At 47.9% G+C, this 21,933-nt stretch overlaps 1 protein-coding gene across 11 annotated transcripts in view; it reads right to left on the reverse strand.

Annotated features, from left to right (window-relative positions):
* The window catches only part of LOC139362955 (uncharacterized), an 89,982-nt gene that overhangs the window by 48,242 nt on the left and 19,807 nt on the right, over positions 1–21,933 (reverse strand). For 5 of the 11 annotated variants that reach the window (XM_071095364.1, XM_071095367.1, XM_071095369.1 and 2 more), the window contains exon 1: positions 2,014–7,109. The exons of 1 other annotated variant lie outside the window; for it this stretch is intronic. In XM_071095364.1, coding sequence (XP_070951465.1) covers positions 2,014–2,362 — 349 coding nt within the window. In that variant the 5' untranslated portion in view covers positions 2,363–7,109. Of the gene's footprint in view, positions 1–1,069; positions 1,086–2,013; positions 7,145–21,933 lie in introns of those variants that run through there. 5 more of the 11 variants (XM_071095372.1, XM_071095375.1, XM_071095373.1 and 2 more) reach the window with 5 other exon arrangements.

Below are 21,933 nucleotides of genomic sequence, written 5' to 3' on the forward strand. Positions count from 1 at the left end.
GGCTACACTCCTGTCTAGTAAATAAACCAAAACATAGATATACAGCAATGTTGGCCAGGGGGGGTGGCTCACACCTGTGATCCACTTGAGGTCAGGAGTTTAACACCAGCCTGCCCAACATGGGGAAACCCCGTCTCTACCAAAAATACAGAAATTAGCCACGTGTGGTGGTGGGCGCCTGTGATCCCAGTTACTCAGGAGGCGGAGGTTGCAGTGAGCCCAGATCGGGCCACTGCACTCCAGCCTGGGTGACAAGAGACTCAACCCCCGCAAATAAAAGATATATAGCAATTTTAAGTTTCAGTTTAATCTCAGTGAGGGAGAGGACAAAGGGTCAACAGTATTTATGAGGTTTTAGTTCTGTAGAAAATCTGAACCCAGCATACTTTTTTTTTTCCCCACATCCATTCGGCTTAGAATGAAGTAAACTTTTGACATCTGCTCAATCTGGATCATGAGTACAAAGGTTTCTTTTTCTTTTACTTTGCTATGTATTTAGATCTCTTCTAATATTACTAATCAAAAATAGCAAAAAAGAATTACGGACATGTCATATGAAAAACCTCCTTCAGGCCAGGCAAGGTGGCTCACGCCTGTAATCCCAGCACTTTGGGAGGCCAAGGTGGGCGGATCACGAGGTCAGGAGTTCGAGATCAGCCTGACCAACATGGTGAAACCCTGTCTCTACTAAAAATACAATAATCAGCCGGCGTGGTGGCGCCTGCCAGTAATACCAGCTACTCAGGAGGCTGAGGCAGGAGAATTGCTTGAACCCGGGAGGTGGAGGTTGCAGTGAGCTGAGATAAGGCCACTGCACTCCAGCCTCGGTGACAGAGTGAGACTCGGTCTCAAAAGAAAAGAAAAGAAAAACCTCTTCCAATAAGACCCAAGGGAAACTCGTGGTAGAAAAACCACCACCACAAAAACATTTGGTCTTATCAAGATTTAAAACTACAGTACCAGTTTCATTCTTTCCCCAACTCAAGTCAGTTTTATCTTAAAAAAAAGCATCAAAGACAAACATCCTCCGCTAACTCCATCACCTCACACCACCCCGAGTGTTGCTCACCTTTCTTCACCAAGGGCTGGAAAAGAACAGTCTACATGGAACTGGCGCAGCTGCCGCCTCCTCCTCCAGTCTGCAACAGAGGTGCTGGCACTGTCTGGCCTTCATCAGGCGTCTCACATCTCCCTACTCAATTTTCTCACACCCTCGGTCCAACCCTCATAACTCTACTTCCTGCAGGGATGCTTTGACCAACACCCAAATATGATCGTACCTCTGCCTTCAAGCACTGCATTTGCAGCTGGAGCAAGAGGGAGACCCCAGCCTTGGACCCTGCCAGTCAGCCCCCCACCCCGCCCCCAGCCTCACGGCCCCGGGTGCCTCCCGTGCCGAGTCCTCAGTGTCACCCATCATTACCCCTTAGGGATGCTCCTCACTGGTCCTGAAAGACCCTATTGCCCTTTCATCTGCAACATCTTATTTTTCTTTAAGTCCGACCTGAAGTCACTCCTTCCCCAGTTGAAACTGACCCTCCCTCCCCTGGGTGTCCATGCATCCTGATAGTTGGGGTAACTGACAGGGCCCCTACCCCTGGATCGCCCCCACGTTACCGTGACCAACACCTCCGTAGGACTGTATCCAACGAGGGACCCCAGCTCTTTGCTCCGCCAGATTGGACCCAGGTACTCAATATGTTTTGAATGAGCCCAGGCGCCTGAAATAACCCCTCCACACCCTGCCTTCGTTTCCCTCCTAGCTCAGTGCCCACCACTGGCTGCGATCGGAGGTCTATGAGCCAGGTTGGAGAGAAAGAAGGGGGTTACCCTCTGCAAGAGACGGGGACTTTCCCCAACAGCCCCCCTCTTCCCCCTAGAGACCCAGGCACCGGAGTGCAGTGGAGTTCAGGGAACTGGATGGGCAGAGAAGCTCCAGGGGAAGGGACGGCAACAAACCCACTCTTGGGGAAGAGCGGGGTCCCCTGTGCAGAGAACGAGCCCCCAGCTCACCTGCGTCCAGGTGGTCACAGCGACAGGTGCCCTGCGCGAGCTTCCAAGGGACGGTGGGGTCCGAGGAGGCAGAGCTGCGGGGAGGGGCAGTGAGATAAGGGGCCAGCCGCTGCTCGGCACCCACTACCTGTAGCGTCCCCCAGCCCAACTCGGCAGCACCTGACAACCCGCGGACACGTCGGGAGGAGCCGCCCCAGGACCCCAGTGCAGTGCTGGCTCTGTAGCAGGTGGCTGCCAGCCACGCTCGCGCGCACTCAGCACAGCCCCATAGCCAGCGCGCCGCCCCTCCCACGTGTGTCTGAGGTGTCAGTCGCCGTGGGAACAGCCTGGGGTCCAGAAGTGCGCGCATTGCAGTCCCGCACCCCAAAACACTGCGTAAAAGAACTCCCCGGGACTACAACTCCCAGAACCCCCCACGACGCCATGCTTCCGGTTAGGCCACGCTGCACTTCCAGCCACAGCCGCGGCTGCAGTCACATGGGATGTGGCCACGGGCTGGCAAGGAGTGGCGACGTGACTCTGGTGACACAGAGCTGGGGGTGAATGCGCCCTCTTACACGTCCCCCATGGCCAAGGGTGGCCCTCATGGGCCCCACGTTTCTGATCTGATCTGCCCCAAGCCCTGTTCCATCGTGTGGGGCAGGCTATGGCTGGCCCGAACTCGGAAGCCCCACCTGGGTCTGGCACTGCGCCCCCTTCCTAGAGTCTGTTGCCTGGGGAGCTCATCGTAAGAATTTTTATTTAGAGATGGAGTTTCGCTCCTTGACCAGGCTGGGGTGCAGTGGCACGATCTTGTCCCACTGCAACCTCTGCCTCCCGGGTTCAAGCTGTTCTCCTGCCTCAGCCTCCCTATTAGCTGGGATTACAGGCACCCGCCACCATGCCAGGCTAATTTTTTGTATTTTTAGTAGAGATGGGGTTTCACCATTGTGGCCAGACTGGTCTCGAACTGCTGACTTCAGATGAACCGCCCACCTTGCCCTCCCAAAGTGCTGGGATTACAGGCGTGAGCCACCACGCCTACCCGAGAATTTTTAAGACTATGCTCTGGCTCTGTCGCCCAACTGGAGTGCAGCTGCACGATCACAGCTCACTGTAGCCTCCAACTCCTGGGCTCAAGCCATCCTCCCCCATCAGCCTCCCCAGTAGCTGAAACTGCAGGCCTGCACCACCATGCAGGCTAATGTTTTTTATTTTTTATTTTGTAAAGATTGGGTCTCCCTCTGTTGCCCAGGCTAGACTTGAACGCCTGGGCTCAATGAATCCTCCTGCTAGGATTACAGGTGTGAGCCACAGTGCCTGGCTAAAAATTTTATTTTTATATTAAGGCCTATGCTTCAGTCCTCACGAGTCCCCAAAACAGATGTCATGATTTCCATTTCATAGGCAAGGAGTGAGAGGTACCCCATCTAAATATTTACCTTGGAGGAACCCCTGCATAAACATGATGTCTGGGACCCAGGCATGGTGGCTTGCTCCTGTCATCCCAGATACTCGGGAGGCTGAGGCGGGAGGATCACTTGAGGTCAGAAGTCGAGGCTGCAGTGAGCCAGGATTGCTCCACTGCACTCTAGCCTGGGAAACAGTGAGACTCCCATCTTTTTAAAAAAATTTTACCTATAGGCCGGGCGTGGTGGCTGACGCCTGTAATCCCAGCACTTTGGGAGGTCAAGGCAAGTGGACCACTTGAGGTCAGGAGTTTGAGACCAGCCTGGCCAACATGGCTAAGTCTCATCTCTACTAAAAATACAAAGCTTGGCGTGGTGATGGGCACCTGTAATCCCATCTACTCAGGAGGCTGAGACAGGAGAATCACTTGAACCTGGGAGTGGACGTTGCAGTGAGCTGAGATCGTATCATTGCACTCCAGCCTGGGTGACAGAACAAGAATCCGTCTCAAAACAAACAAACAAACAAACAAAAGCCCAGGCACGGTGGCTCACGTCTGTAATCCCAGTACTTTGGGAGGCTGAGGCAGGCGGATCACGAGGTCTGGAGTTTGAGACCAACCTGGCTGACATGGTGAAACCCTGTCTCTACTAAAAATACAAAAATTAGCCGGGCGCAGTGGTGAGTGTCTGTAATCCCAGTTACTCAGGAGGCTGAGGCAGAAGAATCACTTAAACTCAGGAGGCGAAGGTTGCAGTGAGCCAAGATCATGCCATTACACTCCAGCCTGAGCAACAGTGAGACTCCATCACAAAATAAAATAATTTAAAAAATAAATGTATTCAAAAGTTACAAAGTGAGAGTAAAAGAAATTTAATAAAGTTATGATGCTTTTTGTATGCTTGACCATTTCTACCTTTGAAGTTATTGTTTAAAACTTTGGGATATCCTAGTTTATATAACTTAGTAAATTAGAATTCCTGTTTTACAAGGTTAATGGAATTGCCTGCAGAGTTCAAACAAACAAGTATGATACTTGTCTAAAATTGATATTCCTTATGGTTTAATCTATCATGGAGAGGGACACTGAATGTTTCTATGTGATTTTATTTGAAAATTACCAATGATCATTTTAGTTATTAACATGTTTAAACAGTAAGCTTCGTATCAATCTATTTTGAATTATTGGACACAGTCACTGAGACTTTTAAAAATTTACTCTTAGATCCAGCTTATGGTATTTTATTGTTTTGAGCCAGGGTTTCACTCTGTTGCCCAGGCTGGAGGGCAGTGGCATGATCACAGCTCACTGCAGCCTCAACCTCCCCAGGCTCAGGTGATCCTCCCACCTCAGCCTCCCGAGTAGCTGGAACTACAGGCATATGTCACCATGCCCAGTTAATCATGCTCTTTTTTGAGTGGGAGGAAAAACAATCCTTTTTTTTTATAACATGGGATTGCTTTTTTTTTTTTTTTTTTTTTTTTTTGAGACAGGTTGAAATGCTGTAGTGTGATCTGTAGCCTCGATCTCCAAAGCTCAAGAAATCCTCTCACCTCAGCCTCCTGAGGAGCTTGGGTCACAGGCACATGCTACCATGCCCAGCTAATTTTGTTCGTTTTTGTAGAGATGTGGTCTCTGTTCCCCAAGCTGGTCTTGAATTCCTGAGCTCAAGGGATCCTCCCATCTTAGCCTCCCAAAGTGCTGGGATTAAAGGCATGAGACACCATGCCCAGCCACCCAGCTGGCTTTTCCTTTTGTTTCTACAAAAAGATTTTGTGTCTTTGTAAAAGGTTCTGTATCTGGTTTCCTGCATCAGGTTTGGACATCAGGAATTGGAGTCCTTTGCACATTCAACTACATAGATTTCTACCTTGTAGCAGATTTCTACCTTGTGGTAGATTTCTACCTGCGGTTTCTACCGTGTGGTTCTAGAGAGAATTATAAACAGTAGGCCGGGCGCAGTGACTCACGCCTGTAATCCCAGCACTTTGGGAGGCCGAGGCGGGCAGATCACAAAGTCAGGAGTTCGAAACCATCCTGGCTAACACGGTGAAACCCTGGCTCTACTAAACATACAAAAAATTAGCCGGGTGTAGTGGTGTACACCTGTAATCCCAGTTACTGAGGAGGCTGAGGCAGGAGAATTGCATGAACCCGGCAGACAAAGTTTGCAGTGAGCCGAGATTGTGCCACTGCACTCCAGCCTGAGTGATAGTGCATGACTCCATCTCAAAAAAAAAACAAATAAACAGTAGAAATAATCTCCATAAAAATGACTCATTTACAAATCTTGTGAGTGTAGACTCTTTTTAGAATAATCCTTTTGGGGCCGGGCACGGTTGCTCATGCCTGTAAACCCAACACTTTGGAAGGCCAAGGTGGATGGATCACCTGAGGTCAGGAGTTTGAGACCAGCTTGGCCAACATGATGAAACCCCGTCTCTACTAAAAATACAAAAATTAGCTGGGTGTGGTGGTGCATGCCTGTAATCTGAGCTACTCGGGAGGCTAAGGCAGGAGAACTGCTGAACCTGGGAGGCAGAGGTTGCAGTCAGCTGAGATTGCACCACTGCACTCCAGCCTGGGCAACAAAGCAACACTCCGTCTCAGGAAAAAACAAAAAATTATAATCCCCAGTGTTGGAGGTGGGTCTGGTGGGAGGTGACTGGATCATGGGGGTAGGTTTCCCCTGTCATACTGTACTCATGACAGTGAGTGAGTTATCACGAGAGCTGGTTGTTTAAAAGTGTGTAGCGCCTCCCGTCTTTCTCCCTCTTCCTCCTGCTCTGGCCATGTAAGACATTCCTGCTTCCCCCTCACCTTCCGCCATGATTGTCAGTTTCCTGAGGCCTCCCCAGCCATGCTTCCTGTACAGCCTGCAGAACTGTGAGTCAATTAAACCTCTTTTCTTCATAAATCACCCACTCTCGGGTAGTTCTTCATAGCAGTATGAGAATGAACTAATACAAAGGGGTTGTGTCCTGGAACCAATCCCTTCCAAATATGAAGGGCTGGCTTTATTTTATAGTGGTACAAAGGCTAGCACAGTGGCTCCCACCTGTAACCCCAGCACTTTGGGAGGCCAAGATAGAAAGATCGCCTGAACCTGGGAGGTTGAGGCTGCAGTGAGCTCTGATCACGCCACCGCACTCCAACCTGACCAACAGAGCAAGACCCTGTCTCAAGAAAAAGTAATAATAAGCTGGGGGAAGGGGCTCATACCTGTAATCCCAGCACTTTGGGAGGCCAAGGCGGGTGGATCACAAGGTCAGGAGTTCAAGATCAGCCTAGCCAACACGGTGAAACCCTGTCTCTACTAAAATACAAAAATCGGCTGGGTGTGGTGGCAGGCATCTGTAATCCCAGCTACTAGGGAAGCTGAGGCAGGAGAAGTGCTTGAACCCAGGAGGCAGAGATTGCAGTGAGCGGAGATGGCGCCACTGCCCTCTAGTTTGGGCAACAAATTGAGACTCCCACTCCAAAAAAAAAGAAAAAAAGAAAAAGTTTTCCTTCCCAATAAATTCATGGTTGCTATGAAACAGTAACAACAACAACAACAAATTAAATTCCTAGATCTATTTTTAGAGAGTTTTCCAACAATTTGTTTCTCTTTAATATTGATTAGCATCACCAGAGATTTGTCTATCACTAGTTTATTTTTCCAAAGATAAAATCTTTGTTTATTAATTTTATTTTTTCCTCTCTTCCCTAGTAAGAGAGAAAATAAAACTCTCACAGCTATCATCTTCTAATACCAAGATAACATGAAAACTCCTATAAAATGAATGGGAAGCGGAACATTCCAATTCGAATTACAGAACGAGAGCTGGAAACGTACGCAGCTCTATTATCTAGGACATGGATAAACCTGCTGTCAAGAGTCCCCACAATAAAAGGGCCCTAAAAATTACTGATAAAGCCGAACATGGTGGCTCATATCTGTAATCCCAGCATTTTGGAAGGCTGAGGTGAGTGGATCACTTGAGACCAGGAGTTCAAGACCACCCTGGCAACATGGTGAAACCCTGTATCTACTAAAAAATACAAAAATTGGCCGGGAGTGGTGGCTCACGCCTGTAATCCCAGCACTTTGGGAGGCCGAGGCAGGCAGACCATGAGGTCAAGAGATCAAGACCATCCTGGCCAACATGGTGAAACCCTGACTCTACTAAAAATGCAAAAATTAGCTGGGTGTGGTGGTGCGCACCTGTAGTCCCAGCTACTCGGGAGGCTGAGGCAGGAGGATTGCTTGAACGTGGGAGGCAGAGGTTGTAGTGAGCCGAGGTTGTAGTGAGCCAAGTTCGCGCCATTGCACTCCAGCCTGACCACAGAGTGAGACTCATCTCAAAGAAACAAAAACAAACAAAAAAATTGCCAGGTGCGGTGGTGCACACCTGTAGTCCTAGCTATTTGGGAGGCTGAGGCAGGAGGATTGCTCGAACCCAGAAGGTGGAAGTTGCAGTGAGCCAAGATCATGCCACTAATTCCCAGCCTGGGCAATAGAGTGAGACTACCTCAAAAAAAAAGAAAAATCGCCAATGATTATTTCTCATGAAAAAAACCCATGTGGCTCCGAAGGAGTCAGAAAACTAGACTCCTAAATTAGTGCTCTAGCTGGGCTTGGTGGTTCACACCTGTAATCCCAGCACTTTGGGAGGCTACGGTGGGAGGATCAATTGAGCCCAGCTGAAGACCAGCCTGGGAAACATGGTAAGACATCATCTCTAAAAAACATTTTTCCAGGCCGGGCGCAGTGGCTCAAGCCTGTAATCCCAGCACTTTGGGAGGCCGAGATGGGCGGATCACGAGGTCAGGAGATCGAGACCATCTTGGCTAACACAGTGAAACCCCGTCTCTACTAAAAAATACAAAAAACTAGCCGGGTGCAGTGGCGGGCGCCTGTAGTCCCAGCTACTCAGGAGGCTGAGGCAGGAGAATGGCGTGAACCCGGGAGGCGGAGCTTGCAGTGAGCTGAGATCCGGCCACTGCACTCCAGCCTGGGCAGAAGAGCGAGACTCCGTCTCAAAAAAAAAAAAAAAAACATTTTTCCTCACGCCTGTAATCCCAGCACTTTGGGAAGCCGAGGCGGGCGGATCATGAGGTCAGGAGATCAAGACCATCCTGGCTAACACGGTGAAACCCCGTCTCTAATAAAAATACAAAAAATTAGCCAGACGTGCTGGCAGGCGCCTGTAGTCCCAGCTACTCGGGAGGCTGAGGCAGAAGAAAGGCGTGAATCCGGGAGGCAGAGCTTGCAGTGAGCCGAGATTGTGCCACTGCACTCGAGCCTGGGCGACAGAGCGAGATTCCATCTCAAAAAAAAAAAAAAAAATTGTTTTTTTTTAAATTAGCCAGCCATGGTGACATGCACCTGTACTCCCAGCTACTCGGGAGGCTGAGATGGGAGGATTGCTTGAGCCTAGGAGGTCAAAGCACTACAATGAGTCATGATCATGTCACTGCACTCCAGTCTGGGCAACAGAGCAAGACACTGTCTCAAAAACAAACAAACAAACAAACTGCTCTACCATCCCTAGAGCAGATATGGTTCAAGATGGCCACATCTGTATTTCAGCCAGCAGCAAGACGGGAAAAGGAAGGGGATAGGATGCCCCCCACCCCAACTTTTGTTTGTTTGTTTTTTGAGATGGAGTCTCGCTCTGTCACCCAGGCTGGAGTGCAGTGGTGGAATCTCAACTCACTGCAACCCCCTCCTCCTGAGGTCAAGCAATTCTCCTGCCTCAGCCTCCCAAGTAGCTGGGATTACAAGTACGCGCCACCACGCCTGGCTGATTTTTGTGTTTTTAGCAGAAACAGGGTTTCACCATGTTGGCCAGGGTGGACTCGAACTCCTGACCTCAAGTGATCTGCCCACCTTAGCTTCACAAAGTGCTGGGATTACAGGCATGAGCCACCGTGCCCAGCCCGAATGCCCTTTCTTTTAAGAGCTTGATTCGGAAAAGGCACAAGTCACTTCTGCTCATATCCCATTGAACAGATCTCAGTCACACGGCCACCTCCATCTACAAAGAAGGCTGGAAAATGGAGTCTTCATTCTGGGAAGGCAACGTTCCCTAGCTAAAAATTGAAGGCTCTGTTGCATTAGAAGGAGAGAACAGATATTGAGAAATAACCAGAGGTCTCTACCACAGGGAAAAGATAGGATGCAGGGAATGCCAGTGGAAGAAGTGAAACAGACGAGTGATATTAACCAGTAGTTCCCTCCCACCTGCGTTAAACTATGCATAGTGTTGAAGTTAATGTATTCATTTTCTCCATTTCACCAGAGGATAAACCTTTGCTGTTCTAGGGATGGGAAAATAAATAATAAGCAGTAAGAGCTGCCTGGATATGCTGCATAGGGCTGGAGACAAGGGACTCTAATTGCCCTGCTTATTGGCTAGGCACGGTGGCTCACGCCTGTAATCCCAACACTTTGGGAGGCTGAGGCAGACCTCACCTGAGGTCAAGAGTTCAAAACCAGCCTGGCCAACAGGTGAAACCCTGTTTCTACCAAAAAAATAGAAAAATAAGCCAAGTCTGGTGGTGGACGCCTCTAGCCCTACCTATTCAGGAGGCCGAGACAGGCGAACTGCTTGAACCTGGGAGGCAGAGGTTGCGCAGTGAGTCAAGACTGTGCCACTGCACTGCAGCCTGGGTGACAGAGCAAGACTCCATCTCAAAAAAAGTAATAAGAAATAATAAAAATACAAAAGTTAGCTGGACATGGTGGTGCATGCCTGTTGTCCCAGCTACTCGGGAGGCTGAGGCAGGAGAATTGCTTGAACCCAGGAGGCGGAGGTTAGAGTGAGTCAAGATCACACCACTGCATTCCATAGAGTGAGACTCTGCCTCAAAAAAACAAAACAAAAAATATATATATGTATATATACATTGCTGCGCTTATAGAAGTTCATTTTTTCCATTTCCTTGAAAAGCAGAATAAACCTATGTTGTCGTAAATCGATGTAAACATAAAGTATCATCCTGCTACTATGCAATCATATAAAATCATACTAAGACATTCACATGTAATATGATTATTAATATCGTTGGTCCCACCTACTGGGGAGGCCGAGGCAGGAGAATCACTTGAACCTGGGAGGCAGAGGCTGCAGTGAGCAGAGATTGTGCCACTGCACTCCAGCCTGGGAGACAGAGCGAGACTCCATCTCAAAAACAAACAGACAAAAACACCCTTAGGTAATGATCACCAATGACTGCTGACATCTTTTTAAAAAAAAAAAAAAAAGAAAACCAGACATCTTGTCCATCTATATGGCTGTACACGACATCACCTATGAGTAATCCTGGAAAAAAAAAAAGAAGAACTTGAATCTACGCCTCTTGATCTAATTAAGAAATTACAGGACACACAAGGGCAGCAGAAAAATATGTCAAATGATTCCACAATGAGACAATCTGCAAAATCCAGGGTGTAAGAAATTCTGCACTTTTTTCTACAAATCAAATGCAGAGAGAGGGAGGGAGGAAAGGAAGAGAGGGAGAAGGAATCCATGGATCACAAGAGAATGAAGGAACATATCACTGGTGATGTATGGATCCTATTATCTAAACAAGAGCTCACTGAACTTTCCAATTCATGTGCTTCCCCTTGTTAACTGCACTGGCTCATCCCAGGTCTTCTGTGCCATCCTGTTTCCCAGTCTCCGCTGCGACAAAAATAGCGATAGGAAAAATGGCATTTTATCAGGGGCCATGTACTGGGAAAATGCTTAACATTGTCTCCATGGTTTGATATTTTATATATATATATATAATGGATACATATATTTATGTAATATAAAAATATATATTTGTATGTAAAATATAAAAATATGGATACATAAAATATGAATATAAAATAGGCCAAGCGTGGTGGCTCACGCCTGTAATCTCAGCACTTTGGGAGACCAAGGTAGGTGGATCATCTGAGGTCAGGAGTTCGAGACCAGCCCAGCCAACATGGTGAAACCCCTGTCTCTACTAAAAATGCAAAAATTAGCTGGGTGTGGTGGCGGGTACCTGTAATCCCAGCTACTCAGGAGGCTGAGGCAGGAGAATTGATTCAACCAGGAGGTGGAGGCTGCAGCGAGCTGAGATCGCGCCATTGCACTCCAGCCTGGGTGACAGAGTAAGACTCTGTCTCAAAAATATATACATATTATATATATGCATATGTAATATGAAATATGTTATTTATATGTAATACATTGCATATATTTATATGTAATATAAAAATATATAAATACAAAACTATATAAATTACAAAATATATTTTATATAATATGGTTTGTATATTATATATGATATAAAATATAAATATATAAAATGTTTTTATATATAAAGATTTTTATATCATATAGTTTATAAATGTATATTTTATATCATATATAATATGTAACAGACAAATCTTTTTTTTTTTTTTTTTTGAGACAGTCTTGCTCTGTCGCCCAGGCTGGAGTGCAGTGGCATGATCTCGGCTCACTGCAAGCTCTGCCTCCTGGATTCACACCATTTTCCTGCCTCAGCCTCCTGAGTAGCTGAGACTACAGGCACCTGCCACCACGCCCGGCTAATTTTTTGTATTTTTAGTAGAAACGTGGTTTCACTGTGTTAGCCAGGATGGTCTTGATCTCCTGACCTCATGATCTGCCCGCCTCAGCCTCCCAAAGTGCTGGGACTACAGGTGTGAGCCACTGTGCTCGGCCACTTTTTTTTTGAGACAGTCTCGCTCTGTCACCCAGGCTAGAGTGCAGTGTGGCAATCTGGGCTCAGGGCAGCCTCTGTCTCCCAGGTTCAAGTGATCTCCCCACTTCAGTCTCCCAAGTAACTAGGATTATAGACATGTGTCACCATACCTGGCTAAGTTTTTTTGTTTTTTTTTTGAGACAGAGTCTTGCTCTGTAGCTCAGACTGGAGTGCAGTGCCGTGATCTTGGCTCATTTCAACCTCTGTCTCCCAGGTTCTAGCGATTCTCCTGCCTCAGACTCCCAAGTAGCTGGGACTACAGGGGCCCGCCACCACACCCAGCTAATTTTTGTATTTTTAGTAGAGATGAGGTTTCACCATGTTGGCCTGGACCGTCTCAATCTCTTTACCTGGTGATCTGCCCGCCTCAGACTCCCAAAGTACTGGGATTACAGGTGTGAGCCACTGTGCCTGGCCATTTTTTTGTATTTTTAGTAGAGAAGGGGTTTCACCATGTTGGCCAGGCTGGTCTTGAACTCCTGACCTCGAGTGATCTGTGTACCTCAGCCTCCCAAAGTGCTGGGATTACTGGAGTAAGCCATCGCGCTGGGCCTATAATACATATTATATATTACAGATAAATAATACATTTTTATCTTACAATGTTTTCCTTTTCACTTTTTAGAGGCAGGGTCTCACTCTGTTGCTCACGCTGGAGTACAGTGGCATGGTCAAAGCTCACTGCAGCCTCGACTTTCTGGACTCAAGAGATCCTCCCACCTCAGCCTACCAAGTAGCTGGGACTATAGGCACACACCACCATGCCTGGCTAATTTTTCTATCTTTTGTAGAGACAGGGTTTCACTCTGTTGCCCAGGCTGGTCTTGCACTCCGGGCTTCAAGCAATCCTCCTGCCTCAGACTCCCGAAGTGCTGGGACTGCAGGTGTGAGCCACCAAGATGAATTTCTTCATTCCCCAAAAATAGAAGCCATGGAGGCTCTGCCTGGTGGCTGCCAATATTTTTTCACCAACAACCACCCCCCTAGCCTTTTGTTTGTTTGTTTGTTTACATCATAAGGCAGCCTCCTGTCTCCTCTGCAGAGCACCTATTTCACATTTGTATACAGGACACCTCCAGGGAGCTTTGTCCCCTCGTGGTAGCCCTGACAGCAACTAACCCTGTTCTGCTCCTGCGGAAACTGTAGCCCAGATTGTTTAGTCAATGTTCAGTAAGTTAGTGACCAGGTAGTGTATTAGTCCATTCTCACGCTGCTATAAAGAAATACCCGAAGGCCGGGTGCGGTGGCTCACGCCTGTAATCTCAGCACTTTGGGAGGCCAAGGCAGGTGGATCACGAAGTCAGGAGATCAAGACCGTCCTGGCTAACACAGTGAATCCCCATCTCTACTAAAAATACAAAAAATTAGCCAGGTGTGGTGGTGGGTGCCTGTAGTCCCAGCTACTCGGGAGGCTGAGGCAGGAGAATGGTGTGAACCCGTGAGTCAGAGCTTGCAGTGAGCCGAGATCGCGCCACTGCACTCCAGCCTGGGTGACAGAGCAAGACTCCATCTCAAAAAAAAAAAAAAAAAAAGAAAGAAAGAAAATACACAGTGGCTCACGGCTATAATCCCAGCACTTTGGGAGGCCAAGTCAGGCAAATCACCTGAGGTCGGGAGTTCAAGACCAGCCTGGCTAACATGGTAAAACCCTATCTCTACTACAAATACAAAAATTAGCCAGGCATAGTGGCGGGTACCTGTAATGCCAGCTACTCCAGAGGCTGAGGCAGGAGAATCACTTGAACCCAGGAGGCGGAGGTTGCAGTGAGTTGAGATCATACCACTGCATTCCAGCCTGGGCAACAGAGTGAGACTCGGACTCAAAAACAAACAAACAAAATTAAAAAATAAATAAATAAATAAACCAGAGACTGGGCAATTTATGAAAGAAAGAGGTTTAATTGACTCACAGTTCCACATTGCTTGGAAGGCCTCAGGAAAATTACTATCATGGCAAAAGGCAAAGGAGAAGCAGGCACCTTCTTCTCAGGAGGCTGGATAGAGTGAGTGCAAGCAGGGGAAATGCCAGTGCTTATAAAACCATCAGATACCTCAAGACTCACTCACTTTCACGAGAGCAGAATGGGGGAAACTGCCCCCATGATCCGATTACCCCACCTTGACACTTGGGGATTATGGGATTACAATTCAAGATGAGATTCTGGGTGGGGACCCAAACCCTAACCATATCAGGAAAGGATGAGAAATCTGCTTCCCAAACTCCTACTCCAATGCTGTGCCCTCTGGACACTATGTCCCAGTCCTGGAAGGAAGGAGGACAAGAAACTCAGACGGCCTGGACTGAGGGCAAAGGAGGGTGAGGCTGGCACTGACATCCTCAGAGGCCCCTGCAGGGTCATGTATATGAAACCCAAGCCCAAGCTTCATGCCCTGCCCCCAACAAGCAGGAAACGCACACTGTAGCAAATGCTAAGCCAGCTCTCTAGCATGTGAAACAGGCTCGTCCAGAGACAGGAGAGGGCTGCTCTCTCTCTGCCTAGTCTGAAGCAAAAATACTAACTCTTTTCTCCAGTTAGTATTTTTGGACTGCGGTTGACCTCGGGTAACTGAAACTGTTAATAAGAGGGGAGACAATCGTAATTTAACACTCCACTCTTGGTGGGGCGCTGTGGCTCAGGCCTGCAATCCCAGCACTTTGGGAGGCTGAGGTGGGAGGATCACTTGAGGCCAGGAGTTCCAGACCAGCCTGTGCAACATAGCGACATCCCATCTCTACAAAAAATTTAAAAATTAGCCAGGCATGGTGATGTGTGCCTGTTGTCCCAGCTACTTGGGAGGCTGAGCGGGGAGGATTGCTTGAGCAAACCTCCTCCAAACCATGAGTTCAAGACTGCAGTGAGCTATGATTACACCACCGCACTCCAGCCTGTGCAACAGAGTCAGACTGTCTTAAAATAATCAGTAAACAGGCCGAGCATGGTGGCTCACGCCTGTAATCCTAGCACACTGGGAAGCTGAGGCGGGAGGATCATCACTTCCCACTTCTATCCTCATCGCCCATCCCTCACCTCCCTTCTCATCCTAAAAGGGCTGAAGGATTGCTTTTATTGATGAAATTACATTGTCTGCGAACACATGGAGCCTAAGTATGCAGTTTAATGGGTTTAGACACCCATGTAACTGAAATCCAATCAGGATGCAGAAGTGTCCATGCTCCCAGAAAGTTCCTTCATGTCTCTTTTTACTCAATCCCCTTCCCCCTTGGTCTGGAAATGTGAAAGGTTCTGATTCTTCGCGGAGCACCCACATTTTCTGGGTCTCTCTGCCCGCCAGTGGCTCTGGGCAAGCCATTCGTCCATCAGACCGTCAGGTCCCTGTGAAACAGCCGTCACTGGCCACTTCCCTGAAGACACAAGTCATCATGCTGTCCACTTTGCTGGCTGTCACCGTGCGGTCACCCAGGTCAAGCAGCAACAGCAAGTATATGTTTTTTTCTTTTTTAAAAACTTCCTCTGGCTGGTGCAATGGTTCACACCCATAATCCCAGCACTTTGGGAGGCTGAGGCAGGTGGATCACCTGAGGTCAGGAGTTCGAGCACTGGCCAAGATGGTGAAAAAAAAAAAAAAATTAGCTGGTTGTGGTGGCACATGCCTGTAATCCCAGCTACTTGGAAGACTGAGGCAGGAAAACCAGGAGCCAGAGGTTGCAGTGAGCTGAGATCACGTCATTGTACTCCAGTCTGGACAACAGAGTGAGACTCCATCTCAAAAAAAAAAAAAAAAGAAAGAAAAGAAAAAGAAAATAAATGGCAAACTTCCTCTAAAACTTCCCACACAAAGCTTATTTTTCCTTCTCTGTCTGTACCCGAGACCTCATGCTCAGTTCATCCATGGCAAAGCCAGCCCTGATGGAAAGGGTGAGGATGCGTGTAATTACCTTAGCAACAGAACATGTGGTGCATTTGAATCATATCATCTCATCCCTATAGCAACAGAGAATCTCAGAATTACGGTGCTTTGGAGCCAAGTGGCAACAGCACTGAGTCCAACCTCTTAGATTAAAACGAAACCCAACAAAAACAAACAAACAAAAAAAGTCTTTTACCATTCAGATAGCTTTCATAGCCTTGTACCTATTTTTTGTTGTTGCTTGGAAATACAATGGAACTTTGATACCAACAAGATAGCAGGGAATATCCACTTGGGCTGCTGGGCTTTTGGCTGATTTAATCAGAGGCTTTGTCCTATGTCATTAGGAATAAAAAATAATTTTTTGATTGATGGAGGAAGAGAGAGTTGGCCAGCGATGAACATAGAGATGTTGATATCAGAGACCACAGAGCTGTGGCAAGAATTCCTCATTTATTTAACGTGTCTTCGTGAGATTACACCATTCTCTGCCTCTGAGGTCGGCGTGCAAAAACGACTTCCTCTTTTATCAGCTGGGGGCTGTAAAGGGGAAATATCTGCCGGGTGCGGTGACTCATGCCTGTAATCCCAGCACTTTGGGAGGCTGAGACAGGAGGATCACGAGGTAAGGAGACCAAAACAATCCTGCCTAATGCAGTGAAACCCCGTCTCTACTAAAAATACAGAAAAATAGCCGGGTGTGGTGGCGGGCGCCTGGAGTCCCAGCTACTCAGGAGGCTGAGGCAGGAGAATCGCTAGAACCCGGGAGGCAGAGCTTGCAGTGAGCCGAGATTGCACCACTGCACTCTAGCCTGGGCGACAGAGCGAGACTCCATCTCAAAAAAAAAAAAAAAAAAGGGAAATATGTTGTCTGCAGTCTCCTGACATCAACTCCTGGCCTCAAGGAAGTTCTCCAGGGCAGAGGGCAACAATATGAAATGTAAACATGGGATGTGGGGAGGTTCGGTACCTCATCCTGATACCAGCTCTACCTTTTGGATGCATCGTGGTCTAATTCAAAACCATGAACTCGGGAACAGGGGATATCTCAGTAGCCTCCTTGGGAACATGCTTCAAGCTGAGATCAAAAGAGCAGGGGGCATTGGAGGCTGTGCTTCAAAGATGAATGGGGGCCAGGAGCGGAGGCTGATGCGTGTAATCCCAGCACTTTGGGAGGCCGAGGCAGGAGGATCACTTGAGCCCAGAAGTTTGAGACCCACCTGGGGCAACATGGTGAAACCCTGTCTCTACAAAAAATTAGCCAGGCATGGTGGCACATGCCTGCACTCCCAGATACCCAGGAGGCTGATATGGGAGGATAATCTGAGCCCAGGAGGTCAAAGCTATAGTGAGTCTTAACTGAGCCACTGCACTCCAGCCTGGGCGAGTGAGACCTTGTCTCAAAAACAAAACAAAACAAAACAAAACAAAACAAAACAAAACAAAATCTTAAAAAAATAGACGGGGGGCCAGGCGTGCTAGCTCATGCCTATAATCTCAGTACTTTGGGAGGTCGGGGCGGGAGGATTACCTGAGGTCAGGAGTTCAAGACCAGCCTGGCCAACGCAGTGAAACCTTGTCTCTACTAAAAATACAAAAAAATTAGCTGGGCATGGTGGCACGTGCCTGTAGTCCTGGCTACTCAGGAGGTTGAGGCACAAGAATCGCTTGAACCCAGGTGGTGGAGGTTGCAGTGAGCTGAGATCCAGCCACTGCACTCCAGCTTGGGTGACAGAGCAAGACTCCATCTCAATAAAAAAAAAAAAATATATATATATATATATACACACACACACACACACACACACATACACATACACATACATACATACATATATACAAAACTTAGCTGGGCACGGTGGTGGACGCCTGTAATCCCAGGTACTTCAGAGCCTGAGACCGGAGAATAGCTTGAACTCGGGAGGCGGAGGTTGCAGTGAGCCAAAATCACGTCAGTGCACTCCAGCCTGGGCAACAGAGCAAGACTCCATCTCAAAAAAAAAAAAAAAAAGAGAGACTGGATTTGCCATGTTGCCCAGGCTGGTCTCAAGCTCCTGGCCTCAACTGATCCTCCTGCCTCAGCCTTTCGAAGTGCTGGATTACAGGCTGGAGCCACCATACCTGGCCCTGAAAAAACTACATCTTCGTGTTACAGGAACATATTTGACAGGCTCATTTAAATATCCCCACTTCCATCAAGAACCGACCAAAACTATCAAGGGTCATGGGGGAGAAATCCACCATGCCTTGTCAAATCCCCACAAACCTACAGTTTCACATACGGGTGGACCAAGTGCCTACAAACAGCCAGACAGGACTTGCAGTTTGGCACAGAAGGATCTTGGAAGTCACCTCGCTGAGTTCACAAGTAAATAGTTGAACAAACTGAAACGTCAACAACTCCTCTGAGATCTGTCCGCGGAGGTCGGTCACAGGGCAAACTCCCAGCCGCAAAATTGGAGAGACAGGAGGATACAGAGAATTACAACTTACCTGAGTAGAAACCACGGGCAGAAGCCCCACATGGGGCCCAGTGAAGAGGGGTGGGATCAGCAGAGCGGCTGAGGAGCTGAATTGCTGTACCCGCTGAAGAAGCCCGAGACATAGAAACTCCCAGCAGGGCCAGGCGCGGTGGCTCACGACTGTAAACCCAGCACTTGGGGAAGCCAAGGCGGGCAGATCACGAGGTCAGGAGTTCGAGACCATCCTGGCTAACACGGTGAAACCCCATCTCTACTAAAAATACAAAAAATTAACCAGGCGTGGTGGCGGGTGCCTGTAATCCCAGCTACTCGGGAGGCTGAGGCAGGAGAATGGCGTGAACGTGGGAGGCGGAGCTTGCAGAGAGCAGAGATCGCACCACTGCACTCCAGCCTGGGCGACAAGAGCGAAACTCCGTCTCAAAAAAAAAAAAAAAAAAACCGAGAGGACCAAGACAGGGCGCCCTGTGCTCTTGTGAGCCCCTTCAGGGGCTCAACCAGGTTCTCAGAGTGAATATTAGAGAAAAATCCCCTCGTACCTCCAGCAAGGGGAGGGGAAAAGAGACAAGCCCAGCTTTCTGTTCTTAACAAGGTCAACCCTCAGGAGAAACTACTTAACCACAGCCCAACCTGGGGGGCTTCATCAGCGCCTACCTGACCTGGGGGAAGGAAAATCCCCAACTCCAGCTGGCCCCAGCCGTCCACCTGGAGAAAAGGAAAACCCAACCCCAGCCCCGGGACCCATCCTGTCCCGCCTAAGCGGGTGAGTTGGGGGTGTTAATAAGCACTTACGAAGTCCATTCCAGAGGCACAGGCTCACTGAAAGACTAAGATCTGGCCAGGCACGGCCAGGCACAGTGGCTCACGCCTGTAATCCCAGCACTTTGGGAGGCCGAGGCAGGCAGATCACAAGGTCAGGAGATCCAGACCATCCTGGCTAACAAGGTGAAACCCCGTCTCTACTAAAAACACAAAAAAATTGGCCGGGCGTGCTGGCAGGTTCCTGTAGTCCCAGTTACTCAGGAGGCTGAGGCAGGAGAACGGCGTGAACCCGGGAGGAGGAGCTTGCAGTGAGCTGAGATCGCAACACTGCACACCAGCCTGGGTGACAAAGCGAGACTCCGTCTCAAAAAGAAAAAAAATCTGGCCAGGCACAAAGGCTCATGCCCAGAATCCCTGTACTTTGGAAGGTTGAGGTGGGAGGATTGCTTAAGCTCAAGAGTTGAAGAGCGGCCTGGGCAATATAGTGAGACCTCATCTTAAAAAAAAATAATAATAATTTAAAACAAAGATTCAGACCTTCTCAGAGGACTATTACAGAGGCTTCTCCTCCCACCACACTTCCCACCACTTTCCCCCAGGTCTATTTATAGCAGCACCTTTTACCGATAAATTATGTCCAGTTATCAGGGAAAAAATTACAAGGCATAATAAAATGCAAAAACTATCCAGAAGCTTTGTAGAAGGTGTTTTTTAAAAAAGTCAGCCAGGTGTGGTGGCTCACGCCTGTAATCTCAGCACTTTGGGAGGCCAAGGCGGGCAGATCACCTGAGGTCGGGAGTTCGAGACCAGCCTGGCCAATATGGTGAAACCCCCGTCACTACTGAAAAAATACAAAAATTAGTCGGGCATGGCGGTGTGTGCCTGTGGTCCCAGATACTCAGGAGGCTGAGGCAGGAGAATCATTTGAACCCGGGAGGCAGAGGTTGCAGCAAGCCAAGATGGGACCACTACACTCCAGCCTGGGTGACAGAACGGGATGCCGTCTCTAAATAAATAAATACATGGAGAAAGCTAAACCAAGATAATACCAAACAAAAAAGACTTCAAAGCCAAGAAAGTTATCAGAGCTAAAGAGGGGCATTACAGCCAGGTGTTGGCACTCACATCAATAATCCCAGCACTTTAGGAGACCAAGGTAGTGGGGGGATTGCTTGAGTCCAGGAGTTTGTGATCAACCTGGGCAACATAGCAAGACCCTGACTCTACAATAAATAAATAAATATAAATATATATATCAGCTGGTCACGGTGGTGAATACCTGTAGTCCCAGCTACTTAGGAGACCAAAACGGGAGTATCACTTGAGCCTGGGAGCTCCAGACTTCAGTGAGTCGTGATCACACCACTGTACTCCAGCCTGGGTGACAGAATGAGACCCTGTGTCCAAAAAAAAAAAAAAAAGAGGGACATTACAGAATGATACAGGAGTCAATTCTCCAAAAACACATAATTAATCCTTAATGTATATGCAACTAACAAAAGCATCAAAATACACGAAGTTAAAAGTGGTAGAACTAGTCCGGGCGTGGTGGCTCATGCCTGGAATCCCAGCACTTTGGGAGGCCGAGGCAGGTGGATCACCAGAGGGCAGGAGTTCAAGACCAGCCTGGCTAACGTGGTGAAACCCTGTCTCTACTAAAAATACAAAAATTAGCCAGGCGTGGTGGCAGGCACCTGTAATCCCAGCTACTCAGGAGGCGGAGGCAGGAGAATTCCTTCAACCAGGGAGGCGGAAGTTGCAGTGAGCTGAGATTGCGCCATTGCACTCCAGCCTAAGCGACAAGAGCAAAATTCCGTCTCAAAAAAAAAAAAAGAAAAAAAACAGTGGTGGAATTGCACAGAGACATTGATAAAGTACTATGGTACTTCAAGACTTACTATAAAGCTACGGTAATCAGGACAGTGTGATATTAGTGAAAAAATAGATAAATAGATCAATGGGCCAGGTATGGTGTCTCACACCTGTAATCCCAGCACTTTGGGAGGCCAAGGCAGGTGGTTCACTTAAGGTCAGTAGAATGAGACCACCCTGGACAACATGCTGAAACACTGTCTCTTAAAAAAAAAAAAAGAAAAAGATCAATTGAATAGAATAGAGATCTCAGAAACAGACCCACATAAATAGAGTCAAGTGATCTTTGACGAAAGAGCAAAGGCAATACAGCGAGCAAAGACAAAGATGGTCTTTTTAACAGATGTTGCTGAACAATTGGACATCCACATGCAAAAAACTGAATCCAGATTCTGACCTTACACACTTCACAGAATTAATTCAGATGGATCAGAGACCTAAATGTAAAGCTCAAACCCATAAAAATTTTAGAAGGTAACATAGGAGAAAATCTAGGTAACTTCAGATTTGACAATGACTTTTTAGATACAACGCCAAAGGTAGGATTCATGAAAGAAAGAATTGGGCCGGGCGTGGTGGCTCATGCCTATCATCCCAGCACTTTGGGATGCTGAGGCGGGCAGATAACCTGAGGTTGGGAGTTCAAGACCAGCCTGACCAACATGGAGAAACCCCATCTCTACTAAAAATACAAAATTAGCCGGGTGTGGTGGCACATGCTTGTAATCCCAGCTACTTGGGAGGCTGAGGCAGGAGAATCACTTGAACGCGGGAGGTGGAGGTTGCGGTGAGCTG

Source organism: Macaca nemestrina, chromosome 4 (assembly GCF_043159975.1).
Source record: "Macaca nemestrina isolate mMacNem1 chromosome 4, mMacNem.hap1, whole genome shotgun sequence".
Classification (NCBI taxonomy): Eukaryota; Metazoa; Chordata; class Mammalia; order Primates; family Cercopithecidae; genus Macaca; species Macaca nemestrina.